The 15,288-nt window shown below is 43.4% G+C and overlaps 1 protein-coding gene across 6 annotated transcripts; it reads right to left on the bottom strand.

Moving 5' to 3' along the window:
* On the bottom strand, positions 1,007 to 14,653 carry LOC100517759 (myomegalin). Of its 6 annotated transcripts, none has more exons than XM_021090705.1 (8): positions 14,496 to 14,653; positions 6,325 to 6,441; positions 5,534 to 5,766; positions 4,483 to 4,626; positions 3,273 to 3,411; positions 2,918 to 2,964; positions 2,002 to 2,053; positions 1,007 to 1,315 (listed from the first exon to the last, which is right to left on the bottom strand). In XM_021090705.1, exons 1-8 carry the CDS (start codon positions 14,593 to 14,595, stop codon positions 1,179 to 1,181), a joined length of 969 nt encoding a protein of 322 aa, XP_020946364.1. In that variant the 5' UTR covers positions 14,596 to 14,653; the 3' UTR covers positions 1,007 to 1,178. The 6 variants fall into 6 exon arrangements, with proteins under 6 accessions (XP_020946364.1, XP_020946363.1, XP_020946366.1 ...); XM_021090704.1 differs by having other exon boundaries at positions 1,007 to 1,259; XM_021090706.1 differs by lacking the exon at positions 1,007 to 1,315 and adding an exon at positions 1,322 to 1,716.

Here is a 15,288-nt window from a genome sequence, read left to right as displayed (position 1 = left end):
CGTTTAATCCATTTTGAGTTTAATTTTTGTGAACAGTTTTAGAGGGTGTTCTAATTTCATTCTTTTACATGTAGCTGTCTAGTTTTCCCAGCACCGCTAATTGAAGAGACCATATCGTTTGAAGTCAGGGAGCCTGAATCCCTTCAGATTCGTTTTTCTTTATCAAGATTGCTTTGGTTATTCAGAGATCTTGAGGTTTTTAATGACAGTTTGTCTTTTCTGTTTTTACATCCTCACTGTGGTGACTGGAGCAGAAACTGGAAACTAAGCAAAGAAATTTTATTTCTGTATACATATTTTCCTTTAATAGCCACCAACAAGACGTTTTCATTTTCTCTCCCTGACCCTGTCCACCAGTTATGTTAGCTTACACACATACTGCTATAGCAACATATATAAATATGTATGATACATTTATACACACATACAGACATTCTAAAGCACTGTAAAGGTACAGACTATGCTTTAGCACAATTGGGGCCCTCAGATATATCACTTAAAATGATCACTGGTTTGCTTTACACAAGACTTTCAGTGGGCTTGGTGTGGCCATCAGTCCCCAGTTCCAGAGAGAAGGAAGGAGGACAAAATGGGACAGTATCTTCAGAGTGAGGTCAGAACACTTTTTTGGAGATCAGGAAGGAATAGAAACAGGAGGTACAGGCTGAGCATGAGATGGCATCTCGGAGTCACCTCTCACCACATGGATTCAAATAACTCAGGTGCTGCAGTGTAGACTGATGCCCAGCCTGATTGTGACTCAGCTGTGCTGGCCCCCAGTTAGGTCGTAGGGCCCAGGCCACACTGTCCAGCAGGGCACTGCTGCTCAGTCCTGTGCTTTTAGATCTGCCCAGGAGCTCCAGTGTCGGGACCTCATGTCCCATTCCTAGGAGGCAGGCCCTCCTCCCCCCGAGTTGACCTGCTGAGGATGGGTGCTGAGGTGAGAAATGTGCTGTTGCTGGTTCCCATGCCTTAGGCGTGTTCAGAAGCAGTGTCACGAGGTCCTCTACAAGCTATGCATGTTTTGCTTAGCGCTGGGCCAAGTGGGCCAGGTTATTCCGCAACTGCGGCTGGTTATGCCACAAGTACAGGGAAGGCCCTCTGCCTTTCGCCCTGCCCCACCAGGCTACATCTCTGACTTCTTTCATCAGGTGTAGAGGAGGGGACCCTGGTCCTCCTCAGCAGACAGGGAGCTGTGCAAAAGGCGGGCAGGCCCATCCTTCCTGCTGTTTTGAGTGGCTTCGAGTCTTGTATGGCTCCTGAAAGGCAAGGGTTACGGGACTGGAGTGCATGGCAGAGCCCTTAGGGATTTCACCTGGAGACCAAAATAACACAAAGTAAGAGCCCATTATCAGGCCCTGCTGGTGGCTGACTGAGGCTGGAGAGAGAGCTGAGTGGCGACAGCTCCTGAGGCTGGAGAGAGAGCTGAGTGCTGACATGAGCCAGGAGCACAGTGAGAGGCTGTTAAGACGATGAGCTAAGGGGATGTGCTGAGGTCTGGAGGAGCGCCTGGTGCCACAGGTCAGAGGAAAAGCTTCCCACCGCCTCCTGTGGCGATACCTCTGCTCAAAGCCACTGCACATCAGGTGGCTGGATGCTATGCTCCCCCTTCAGGGACCAGGTCACTCTCCAATTCACTTTGGAGAAAAAGGATGGCTTTTGTGATCTCCCAGGACAAGACGTGCTTGGTATGAAACATGCACATGTACAAACAGCCTGTTGTAGGAAGAAGAGGACAGGGAGGTCCTCCTATTCAGTTTTTGTTTCATTTACTTGATGAGAAAAGGGGCGGGGGGCGAGTCAGCATCATCTAAGTCTAGTCCCACCTCCTACAGATGAGGGGCAGCAGGATCACCGAGACTGGGGCCAGCCAAAGCCACACAGCCAGTTAGTGACAAGCCTGGAATTAGAAACCAGGCTTTGGGCCCTTCCCAATGCCTAGGGGAAGTAGAGAGGAATTCTAAACTGGGGAGCCAGCAGTAAGAGAGGCAGTTGGGTTACCTTTGCTGGGACAGGAATAAGGCTTTATGGAGGCAATCTTGTAAGTGTTCTTCTAAAGAGGCTCAGGAAAGAAAGGAATTCATCAGAGAAAAACAAAAGGAATTATCAAAAAAAAAAAAAAAAGATAAATCATGGCCCAACCCATTTTCATACTGTAGGGTCACCATTCTCTTAGATTATAATTTAGGAACATTCCTAGGAATGCGCTCAATTGCTTATGGCAAAGCTTTAAAGTCCATGGTAAAAGATTTAGTTTCTGTTTTTTAAGCCATTTCTACACCTCAAGTTTTTCTTCAAAGTGGTTGCTAGGCAGTGTGTTAGTGTTTCAAATAAACAGAGAAATGAGCTCTTTCCCTTTAAGGTTCAGTTTTTACTTATTACCAAATTCTCCTTTAGATCAACAGGCCCAATGACCTTCTTTCATGTTGTTGCTTAAAGAAAAAGATAAGTCAAAATCAAATTGCTATTCTTAACCCAGTGGTATGCAGTGAAATCAACTAATTAGGCTGCATCTTACTGTTATTTTCCCCTATATTTGTATAGGAAAGCCCAGAGCATATGACGGGCTTCAGGACCCCTTTACTGGAAGCTCATCAGAAGCAGACCCTATGACCTCTGGCCTTGACAATCAACTGAACCACATTTGTCCTTGGCACAATGGAGAGAGAACTGGAATCAAGAGAGAAGATGATGACAGAGTGAGAGTGAGCCACGAGGTAGAGAAGGTTAATTGGGGTGGGAGGCTGATGGGGACAGAGATAGAGGGATGCTCGTTGAGGCCCTGTGCTCCCACTAGTGGACCAGTAATCTCCTGGAAGGTCAGAGCAGTTCAGGGATTACCTGCAGACTCTGATGACAGCTGGTGATGGGTTTGGGATGAGCTCTATGGCTCTGACTGGTCTAGTAGTTTCCTTACCTCCAAGTTAGTCCTTGCCTTCTTCAAAACATCATGAGTCCTGGTCACTGAAACAACAAAACGGCCCCCAAAGGCAGCAGTTACCAGCAGGGCATTGCCTTGGGTATATGTTCTAAAGGCCGTCCTTTCTGGACACTCGGCTCGGGTCCCCTAAGGTGTCAGTGATATTAGTCTGGAGTTTGTCCCCCACGCCCTCCCTCTGCCTCCCTGATTGCTGATGGCACAGGAGGTTCAGGAATGTCACATCAGTCTCCCCTGTCCCTGAGCCTCTCTGGTCACTGTCCATCCACCGCGCAAGTGGGGAATCTGCCCACCCTCCATTTCCTGTCGCATTCCCTGTCTGGGGGTTACCCACACTGGCTGAAGATGAACTGCTCCATGCTCTCCTTCTGCTGGTTGGCAGTCTTTAGACGCTCGGTCGTGCTTTGAAGTAGACTCTCCTGTTTGGATAGTTTGGTTTTCAGTTCCAGAAGCTCCCTTTTCACGGACTCTCCCTGGGGAGAAAAAGACTGTCAATGGTCAGAAGGCCTAAAGCACCCTGTGCCTTGTGGCTCTTTACAACCCCAAACAGGATTTTACAATTTTTCCAACTATTTCTGGACTGGGTTCCCCTCATTAAAGCCCTCCAGGTGATGACGGCTCTGAACGGGCCGTTAGGTGGGAACACTGAGGACCTGGCAGCCCCGGTGCAGCTTAGCACAGACGACGCTCTTGTTGTTGCAGAGAATCTGACTCCAGGCCACACGGACATTCCCGGCTATGAACAAGAGCTCAGATTTGGTGCTGACATAGTTAACTCACTTTGGCATCCCAAGTAAGACTTGGCTACTTTAGGAGTATTATGTCTGGGGAGACAGAGCTGGCTGAGAGAGTCAGCAAGTTTGTACATGTTTGGGCCAGCCTTAAGATGGCAAAACAACCCCTTCTATGAAATTAGCATCGTTGGGTCCCCTAAGGTGTCAGTGATATTAGTCTGGAGTTTGCACCCTTTTGCAGGGATCCTGAAAGCTGTGTATCCGAGATCACCAACCAGAGAGCCAGCCTGAGATATGAAAGCCCCTGGGGGAGGCGGACTCTCCCTAGGACTGACCCAGAGAAGCTGATTTAAGTGATTTTTCTGGGATTCCAGTGGGTGGCTAAAAGAGGCCAGTTGACTTCTGGTGACATTCTGTGATCCTGCCTGACTATGTGGACCTGGGGGTAAGGTGGGGATGGGAAAGGAAGTATTGATGTTTCAACATGGCCAAGAACTTCAGCTCAGCTAAACTTTGGAAAAGTGAAGAAACCAAAGGTTTATGGGTTACCCGGGCTCTCATGTCTGCCTATTCCATATCTTTTCCTTTTTCTCTTTGATTACTTATTTGAGGGGTTGTGGGTGGGAGGCGAAGAGATACAGTCAGAGATAGACTGAAATCGGCCATCATGGGGAAGTCTCCCTCCAGGGACACTCCCATCAGCTCCCTCTGTCCCAACTGACCATTTGGCTCCCAAACTTCAGGATGTGCAGACCAAGGAGGCAGAAGGATATCTGGGGGCAGGACCTGTAGACGATGCTGGTTTCTTACCACTTTGCCAGCCAGTGCAGGGCCTTGGGAGCTTGGCAAGGCTGCTCGCCAGAACATGGTGAGGAGGGAGGTCGACTCCTCCAGCCGCTGGTGCAGAGTGTTGGTGCTGCTCAGGAGCTCATGGACACCTTTGCTGCCCATCTCCTGGGAAAAGGGGGAGGTAGCCATGGGTATCCCTGGGGCTGAGAAATCACTTCTTTTTTCCTGAGCATAAGCCTCAGCTTCTTTTGTGAGTGAGGCGCAGACGTGGTCTACTTGACCCTGTGAAATCCGTTTTTTAGCCCAGAAAGTGAGCTACTCTGATCTCAGCAGGAACCTCCTATGGCAGGAATTCATTTGATTCCAGCTTCCCCCATACTCTTTAACTTCTAGCCCTGCTTTGTGCTTTAGAATCTGAGGTCCTTAGTTTTTGCACTGGCCCCATCTTGCCCTTCCCTAAATCACAGCTTATGCATCAGATGAGCTGCACTGTTTGTAGGACTGAGGTGCCACTCCCTTTGTCTGGTATTTCTACTCCCCAAAGAACTTATGCACCCCTGTGGACCTGTTACTTTCCCTGCTTGGGATAACAGCTGACTCTGGGTTCATGCTGTCACTCCCACAGCACGTCTGATATCACGCCTGCCCATATGGATTCAAATTCTCAATTCCTAGCCAACTGACATATTTTTTTTTCTTTTCTGCCTACAGATGGTCATGTGCAAGCATGGCTTCAGTAGATAATAAGCAAATAAAAGGTACTCAGTACAGCACCACATGTATGTTGACACTTAACATGCTCTACTGATGAGGATAGCAATGAGGATGGCAATGCTGTAAAAGCTTTTCTGTGGTTCTGAGGGGGATATATCAAGTCAGCTACATATAGAACAGAGCAGAGCTTATAGTGAACTTAGCAGATGAAAATGAAAGGCATAGCTGTGTGTAAATGGAAGATTGGAGCTGGCTTGGAGATCTGGAGCATGAAAAGAAATAGCAGGAGAAGGAGCTAAAATCAGAAGAAGAAAGGCCCTGAGGAAAAAGGTGCACCTGAGAGCTATGATATGATTACCTCTGGGCCTGGAGCTTCAAGGCCAGGAAAGTTGCAGGTTGATCTCATGAGAGATGCTATCTTCTTGACCAGCAGTCTGCTCTCCTCAATCTGCTGTCTTAGGGCACTGTAGTCATCAATGTGTCCAATGACATGGCGGCCATGCTTATTGGCAAAGCAGCCGTCAGTAGCATCACCTTCCAGCTTGGGAGGGTGAGGGTTCTTCTTCACTGGAGAAGCATCCAAACCCAGCTCTGAGGAATAATACCACAACACAACAGAATCCACTGTTATTCATAAGCATATTCTCAGTTCAATCCAAAAAGGACATCAAGTAGTGAGAGAGGCCAGAAACAAGAAATCTTGACAGTCTTGGAAAGCACAAGTGTGAAGTCCATAGATACTCTGGGTTTTATATTCTATAATCTTTCTTATATCACCTCATGATGATAGATTGCCAGGAGGCAGCTTTTATCCTTATCGACCAATAAAATACTCAGGGCAGATATTATTAATAAAAACTTTTAAATTTGGGGGTTGAGAAGACACAGACAAGGAAATTAATCTCTGCCTTTTAAGAAGGCAGAGATTATAGTGCAATGAGGCAGTACCAGAGCAATAGGAAAGCCATAGGAGAAAGAAAAATGACAAAAAAAGGCAGCCACAGAAGGTGCAATAAGTAGGGCTAAGGGCCTTGGGACATGCAGAAAAAACTCTCTAAATTCAGATAATGTACATATAGAGAACCAACTATTAGTTGCATCAATAACTTTCCATCACTAGACCCTGAGCCCTGTAGTTGCGCTGTTTACCATTTGTCCTATTGAAGGTTGTGGTCTCTGAGCCAGGAGGAGCAGAAGAAGAGCTGGGGAAGACCAGAGCTGGAGAATTCATGCCCACATCCCGAACTGGAGGGGAGGCAACTGAATCTAGCAAGTAAAGATAATCACAGCTTTAGGAACCCTGGAAAATGCTGCTCCCCAAACGCATGCACAGCTTAGGCTTTGCCATTGGAAATCTAAGGTAACATCATGCTCTTCTTACCTAATCGTCATCCATGTACCCACAGTCAAAACCAATGGCAAATAAATCACTTATTTTGCAAAAGTAAGATGTTCCTATAATTGAAGGGTGTTCCATGAGAAAGTGACTTCCAGTTTGAAAAATGATTAGGTATGTTTTTCTAACCCCAGATTTGAATATAATTTTGTATGTGGTATGTCTTTTACCATGCTTTATAACTAAATAGAAATATACCTAGATATATACAGTATGTATATATATATATATATATATATAAATATTTCATCAAAGAATGAATGGGTTTATGTGTGATTAAACTCAGCACTCTAATCTCCATTTTGATGAGTGAAATATAGAGTAGTATGAGAAGAATAGGAGATAGAAGCCCTGGTAAGTTTGAGATGCCCTACTGGAGCCCAGGCAGCAAACCTCCAGGGAGGAATTGGAAAATCCCACCAGGAGACTGAAATAATCCTGGTCAAGCAAATGTGGCTTAGAGCCTGCTTTCCAGCTCAGGTCTCTATGCTGGAGGAGAAGGAGGAGTGACTAGGCCAATGGGGCTGAGTCCTGGCTGGTGTCGTGGGGAGGCAGTCAGAAGGGAAAGCCTGGTTAGAGGAAAGATGAGCAGTACTGAGACAGAGCATAGTGAGGTGGAAGGAACAGAGACTGGAAATCAAAACTTCTGCTTTGAATTCTGGGTTGGCCTCTAACTCCAGGAAACTTAGAATGTCTTTTAATTGTCTCAATGCTGAAGTTTTCTCATGTGAAATACAGAGGCAATAAAACCTGTCCTACCTCTGATGAAATTATTTGAAAAAGCACTTGAAAACGTGGTGAATGTTAAAGCACCCTGCACACATAAGGAATAGACATTAGGGAGAGGAGAGAAGATGACAGAGTCAAAGAACTTGAGCTTGCCTCCTCTCAAAAAAACACCAAATCACAACTAACTGCTGAATGCCTGGATCGTACAAAAAAAGATATCCTACATCCAAAGCCAAAAAAGAAGCCACAAAGAGTCAGTAGGAGGGGCAGTTTCACAATATCAAATCTCATACCATGTGGGTGCACCACAAACTGGCAAATAATTATATTGCAGAGATTCTCCCACAGTAGTGAGAGGTCTGAGCTCCACACCAGACTGCCCAGCCTTGGGGTCTGGCATTGGGAAGAAGAGCTACCAGAGGACTTGGCTTTGAAGGCCGGTGGGGCTTGAGTGTGGGAGCACCACAGGACTGAGGCAAACAGAAACTCCACCCTTGGAGGACACACACAAGTTTTATGTGCACTGGGAACCAGGGCACAACTATGACTCCACAGGAGCTTGGGCAGGACCTACCTGCTGGTCTTGGTGTGTCTCCTGGGGAGTTGGGGGGTGGCTGTGGCTCACTGTGGGGGCAGGATACTGGTGGCAGAGGCACCAGGAAATGTTCATCAGTGTGAGTTCTCCCAGGGGTCATCATGTAGCACCAAGACCTGGTCCCACCCAATAGCCTGCAGACTTCAGTTTTGGGACCTCTGAGGACCAAAAGCCAACAGGGTGGGAACACAGACCCACCCATCAGCAGACAGCTGCCTAAAGTTATCTTGAGCCCATAGCTGACTCTAAACACACCACTTGACACAGCTCTGGCCATCAGAGGGAAAAGATCCAGTTCCCCCCACTGGTGGGTAGGCAAAAGTCCTCCCACTAGACTGCCTGCACAAGCCCTTAGACCAACCTCACCCACCATGAGACAGACACAAGAAGGAGAATTACAGTCCTGCAGCCTGCAGAATGGAGACCACAAATGCAGAAAGTTAGAAACAATAAAATGGTAGAGAAATACATTCCAGCAGAAGGAACAAGATACCCCGCAGGAAAACCACTAATTGAAGTGGAAGTGGGCAGTCTGCCTGAAAGAGAATTCAGAGTAATGATGATCAAAGATCTCAGAAAGACAAAGGAGGCAGAGACCAAGAAGATGCATGAAATATTTAACAAAGAACTAGAAGATTTAAAGAACAGAGAGGTGCAAATACATTAACTGAAACGAAAAATCAATAACCGAATAAATGAGGCCTAAAAACTAAAAAGTGAGCCTGAAGACAGATTGGTGCAAATCACTGCCATGGAGCAGAATGAAGAAAAGAAAGAGCATGAAAAGAAATAAGAACAATCTAAGAGAACTTTGGTACATGTTTCAGTGCAGAACATTCACACCATGGGGGTCACAGAAGGAGAAGAGAGAAAGGGCTGTAGACTATATTTGAAGAGATAACAGAAAACTTCGCTAACATTGGAAAGGAACTACAAGTCCAGGAAGCACACAGAGTCTTAAAATATGGGATAAACCCAGGGAGGAACATTGCTGAGACAGATATTAATCAAACTGACAAAACTTAAAGACAAAAGAAAATATTAAAATCAACAAGAGTGTGTATATCTATGTGTAACTGAATCACTTTGCTGTAGAGCAGAAATTAACCCAACATTGTATATCAATTATACACCAATAAAAATAAAAGCAACACAGGAAAAGCAGTGAATAACATGCAAAGGAATCCCCATAAGTTATCTATCAGCTGATTTTTAAGCAGAAACTCTGCAGGCCAGAAATGAGTGGCATGATATGTTTATCAAGTGACGAAAGGGGAAAAGCTACAGCCATGAACTCTACCCAGCAAGCCTCTCATTCATATTCAATAGTGAAATCAAAAGCTCTACAGGAGTACCCTGGTGGCCTATTGGTTAAGCATCTGGCATTGCCACTGCTGTAGCTCATGTCACTGCTGTGGCGTGGGTGTGATCCCTGGCCCAGGAACTTCCAGATGCCACAGGCACAGCCAAAAAAAAAATAGTTTTACAGACAAGCAAAAGCTAAGAGGTTTCAGCACCACCAAACTAGCTTTACAACAAATGCTAAAGGAACTCCTGTAGGGGAAAAGAAAAGGCCATGAGTAGAAACTAGAATATGATAGATGAGAAAGCTCACTCGTAAAAGGCAAACACATAGTGAAGGTAGGAAATCATCTACACACAAATATGATATCAAACTGGAAATCGTCCAAAGAGGAGAGTACAAATGTAGGATATTGAAAATGCATTTGAAATTGAGGGACAAGTAATTTAAAACAATCGTGTAATATGTACACACACACACACACACACACATAGAGAGAGAGAGACAGAGAAGGGAGACTGCTATATCAAAACCATGCAGTAACCACAAACAAATCTATACTAGATGCACACACATGCACAAAAGGAAAAGCAATCCAAACACAACATTGAAAATAGTTATTGAAGAAGAGAAGAAACCAAGAGGAAGAAAAGAAAAAAGGCTTATGAAACAAACCCAAAGCAATTTAAAAAGTGGCAAGAAAAGTATAGATATCTTTAATTCCCTTAAATATAAATTGATTAAATGCTCCAACCAAAAGATACAGATTGGTTGAATGGATGCAAAAACAAGAACTATATATATGCTGTCTAAAACAGACCCCCTTAGATCTAAGGACACATACAGACTGAAAGTGAAGGGGTAGAAAAAGGTAATTCATGCACATGGAAACCAAAAGAAATCTGGGGAGTTCCCATGATGGCTCAGCAGTAATGAACCTGACTAGTATATCCATGAGGATGTTGATTTGATCCCTGGCCTCACTCAGTGGGTTAAGGATCCAGTGTTGCTGTGAACTGTGGTATAGGTCACAGACATGCTCAGATCCCTCGTTGCTGTTGCTGTGGTGTAGGCTGGTAGCTGCAGTTCCGATTTGAACCCTAGACTGGGAACGTCCATATGCTGTGGGTGCAGCCCTAAAAAAAAAGAACAAAGAAATCTGGAGTAGCAATACTCTCATTAGACAAATAGACTTTAGAATAAAGATGGTTAAAAAAAGCAAAGAAGGATGCTACATATGACAATTCAATGATCAAAGGATCAATCCAAGAAGAAGTGTAACAATATATATATATATAGGTCTTTTTTAGGACCACACCCACAGCATACGGAAGTTCCCAGCCTAGGGGTCTAATCAGAGCTGTTGCTGCCAGCCTACACCAGAGCCACAGCAATGCCAGATCCGAGCTGCGTCTGTGACCTACACCATGGCTCATGGCAATGCTGGATCCTTAACCCTCAGAGTGGGGCCAGGGATCAAACCTGCAACCTCATGCTTCCTAGTCGGAATCATCTCCTCTGTGCCATGACAGGAACTCCAACAATTATAAATATTGCACCCAACACAGGAGAACTTCAATAAGGCAAATGCTAACACCTGTAAAAGGAGAAACTGACAGTGGACGATTAACACGATAATAGAGGACGATTAACTCTCCACTTACACCAATGGAAAAATCAGCTAGACAGAAAATCATAAGGAAACACAGGCCTTAAAAGACACATTATACCACAGCAGTCAGAGAAGAAAAAGAAATAAAAGGAATCCAAATGGAAAAGAAGATGTAAAACTGTCATTGTTTGCAGGCGGCATGATACTATACATAGAAAATACTAAAGATACTACTAGAAAACTACTAGAGCACATCGATGAATTTGATAAAATTTCAGGATTCAAAATTAATACACAGAAATCTCTTGCATTTCTTTTTTTTTGGTAACAAAAAGAAATCTCTTGCATTTCTATATACTACCAACAAAAGATCAGAGAGAGGAGTTAAGGAAATAGTCCCACTTACCATCACATCAAAGGGTATCAAAAACCTAGGAGTAAAACTGCATAACGAGGCAACAGATCTGTACTCTGAAAACTGTAAGACACTGATGTTGGAAAGCAGTGACACAAACAGGTGGAAAGATATACTGTGTTCTTGGACTGGAAGAATCAACATTATCAAAATGACCATACTACCCTAGGCAATTTATAGATTCAGTGCAATTCCTATCAAACTACCAATGGCATTTTTCACAGAAATAGAACAAATATTTTAGAAATTTTTATGGAAACACAAAGACCTCAAATAGCCAAAGCGATCTTGAGAAAGAAAAACAGCTGGAGGAATCAGGCTCACAGACTTCATACTTCACTACAAAACTAGAGTCATCAAACCGTATGGTATGGGCACAAAAACCGAAATATAGATCAGTAGAACAGCATAGAAAGACAAGAACTAAACCCAGGCACCTGTGGTTAATTAGTCTATGACAAAGGAGGCAAGAATATATAAGGGAGAAAGGACAGTCTCTTCAGTAAGTGGTGCTGAGACAACTAGACAGCTACATGTAGAAGAACGAAATCTAACATCATACACAAAAATAAATTCAAAATGGATTAAAGACCTAAAAATAAGACTGGATACTATAAAACTCCTAGAGGAAAACATAGCCAGAGTACTCTTTGACATAACCTCAGCAATATCTTTTTTGGTCTACTTCCTAGAGTAATAAAGATAAAAACAAAAAACAAACAAATGGGACCTAATCGAACTTGAAATCTTTTGCACAGCAAAGAAAACTCTAAACAAAACAAAAAGACAACCCACAGAATGGGAGAAAATATTTGCAAATGAAGTGACCAATAAGGGATTAATCTCTTAAATATACAAACATCTCATACAGCTTTATGCAAAAAAAAAAAAAACCCAAACAACCCAATTAAAAATTGATCAGAAGATCTTAACAGACATTCTTCCAAAGAAGACAGACAGTGGCCAAAAAAATACATGAAAAGATTCTCAACATGACTAATTATCAGAGAATTGCAAGTCAAAACTACACTGAGGTATTACCTCACACCAGTCAGAATGGCCATCATCAAAAAGTCTACAGACAATAAATGCTGGAGAAGGTGTGGAGAATAGGGAACACTCCTACACTGCTGGTGTGAATACAAACTGCTACAACCACTATGGCGAATAGTATGGAAGTTCCTTAAAAAACTAATAAAGAACTCTCATATGACCCAGAAATCGCATTCCTGGGCACATATCCAGAGAAAACCATAATTCGAAAGGCTACTTGCAACCCAGTGTTCATCACAGCCCTGTTTACAACAGCCAAGATATGGAAGCAACCTAAATGTCCTTTAAGAAAGGATTAGATAAAGAAGTTATGGTACATATATACAATGGAATGTTACTTAGTCATAAAAAGCATCACATAATGCCTTTTGTAGCAATATGTATGGACCTAGACATTCCCATACTAAGTCAGAGAAAGACAGGTATCATATAAGATCACTAACATGTGGAATCTAATAAAAATAATAATACAAAAGGACTTACAAAACAGAAACAGGCTCAAAGATTTTGAAACCAAATGTATGGTTACCAAAGGGCAAATTCGGGGAGGGGGGGAGTGATAAATTAGGGAGTTGGGATTGACATATAGATACTACTGTATATAGAATAGGTAAGTACTGAGCTACTGTGTAGCATAGAGAAATCTACACAATACTTGGAGTACTGAGTATTCCTATATGGGAAAAGAACTGAAAAGGAATGGATCTATGTAAATGCATAACTGATTGACTTTGCTGTACACCTGAAACTAACGCAACTTTGTAAGTCAACTATACTCCAATAAAATTTATTTTAGAAAGGTGAATAGCAAAAAATGGGCATAAGAGCTAAACAGACATTTCTCCAAAGAAGACGTACAGATGGCCACATGCACATGAAAAAATGCTCAACTTCGCTAATTATTAGAGAATTTCAAATGAAGACTACAGTGGGGTACCACCTCACACCAGCCAGAATGGCCATCATCGAAAGTCTACAAACAATGAATGCTGGAGAAGGGGTGGAGAATAGGGAACCTCCTACACTGTTGGTGGGAAGGTAAACTGGCACAGCCACTACGGAGACCAGTGTAGAGACTTCTTAAAAAACTAAAAATTGAACTACCATAGGATACAGCAATCTCACTCCTGGGCAAATATCGGGAGAAAGCCATAATTTGAAAAGATACATGCATCCCCAACATTCACTGTAGCACTATTTACCATAGCCAAAATATGGAAGCAACCTAAATGTCCATCAACAGAGAAATGGCTAACGAAGATGTAGTGTATCTTCTAAGGTACACTGGAATATTACTCAGCCATAAAAAAGAATGAAATAATGCCATTTGCAGCAATATGGATAGACCTAAGTTTATGATACTAAATGAAGTCAGGCAGAGAAAGATAAATACCATATGATATCCCATATGTGGAATCTAAAAAAAGTTATACAAATGAACATATTTACAAAATGGAAAACAAACTTATGGTTACAAAAGGGGACAGGTGGAGGAGGGATAAACTAGGAGTTTGGGATTAACATATAGACACTACTGTATATAAAATAGATAATCAACAAGGACATACTGTATAGCACAAGGAAGTCTACTCAATATTCTGTAATAACCAGTATGGGAAAATAATCTGAAAAGGAGTGGACATGTGTATATGTATAACTGATTCACTTTGCTGTACGCCTGAAACTAATACAACATTGCAAATCAAGTATACTTCAATATAAAATAAAAATTAAAAATTTTTAAAGGAATAGCCATTAAAATATGCAGCTGTTAATTGTTGAGCACTTTTTTAAAAATTAAATATACTCGATTTACAATATTGTGCCAATTCCTGCTATGACCCAGTCGTATGTATATATACATTCCCTTTCTTGTATTTTTACTGTATCAGGCACCTGTAAATTATTTCATTTAATGTTCCACATTATATACAACTATGCACAGTATATATTATTACTGTCTTCATCATTTAGATGAGGGAACTAAGGCTTAAATACCTGAGGAGATCAAACACTTTGCCCAAGTAGCAAACTCAGAATCTGGAGCCAGATCTGCCCCTAAATCCTGTGCTCTTACTCAAGGCACTGTTCTAAGGCATCTCTGATTTCACCCTGACCTTAAGGAGTGTGGAAGAAGCAAGACTGTCCCTTCCATGACAGACATCCTGGGGACCTCCCCACTGGCTGAGGGCTTTCTGATTCCCTTTTCCTTCCTACCTTGGAAGAGTGGCTGCTTGCTTCCAGAGTCAGTGTTGGCAGGGAAATTCTGCTTGACGGAGGAGAGGCTGAGGCTGGCTTTCCTGGAGCCAGCCACCATCCGACTGCTGTTCAAGCTGCAGTCGCAGGCAGTTGTTTCCCTGAATGCTCTGCTCCAGCTGGCCTCTCAAAGCTCGGATCTCTGCCACCAGGTGGCTCAAGTCACTGCTTAAAGTGACTTGGTGACAGGCATCCCAGGTGTAAGCTGAAAGGAGAGAGGAAGGGTCTGTTTGCATTGATCCCGGTATTTCCAGGCATTTGTCATAACACTCCCATGTCATTCCTTTCTGCCAGGGACCCCACTGTAATCTCAGGGTCCCAAGCAACACACCTGTGACAGAGATGTCTCTCTCCTGGGCAGTGCCTGGCATACACTGAGGTAGCACACACTCCAGTCTGGACCTTTCCCTGAGGCTCAGATGACCCTTGTGTATCGGGGAGGCATGCGATTGGCAAATGAAGTCAAACCTGGTATTCCATCTCCTTGTTAACCCTAGTCCTGCAGGCTAGAGAGCAGGGTCTTCAAGACAGGAGGTCAGAACTGAACTCAAGAAGGGCCGAGGCTGAGGGAGGAGGAGATATGATGACCTCCACACTCAGGGATCAAAGAGGGGAGGAGGAAGACGCCATCAGCTCTTTAGGCAGCAGGTAAGAATGGGAGTGGGGTACCAAAGACCAGAGGTCATGACTAATCTGACTTCTCAGCATCTTGTTTTTTTATCTCCACTCATGAGCCATGGTCCGTTTCTATATA

This window comes from Sus scrofa, chromosome 4, assembly GCF_000003025.6.
Source record: "Sus scrofa isolate TJ Tabasco breed Duroc chromosome 4, Sscrofa11.1, whole genome shotgun sequence".
Lineage (NCBI taxonomy): Eukaryota > Metazoa > Chordata > Mammalia > Artiodactyla > Suidae > Sus > Sus scrofa.
The sequence above is the reverse complement of the archived record's forward strand: the minus strand, read 5'-3'. Positions and strand labels throughout refer to the sequence as shown.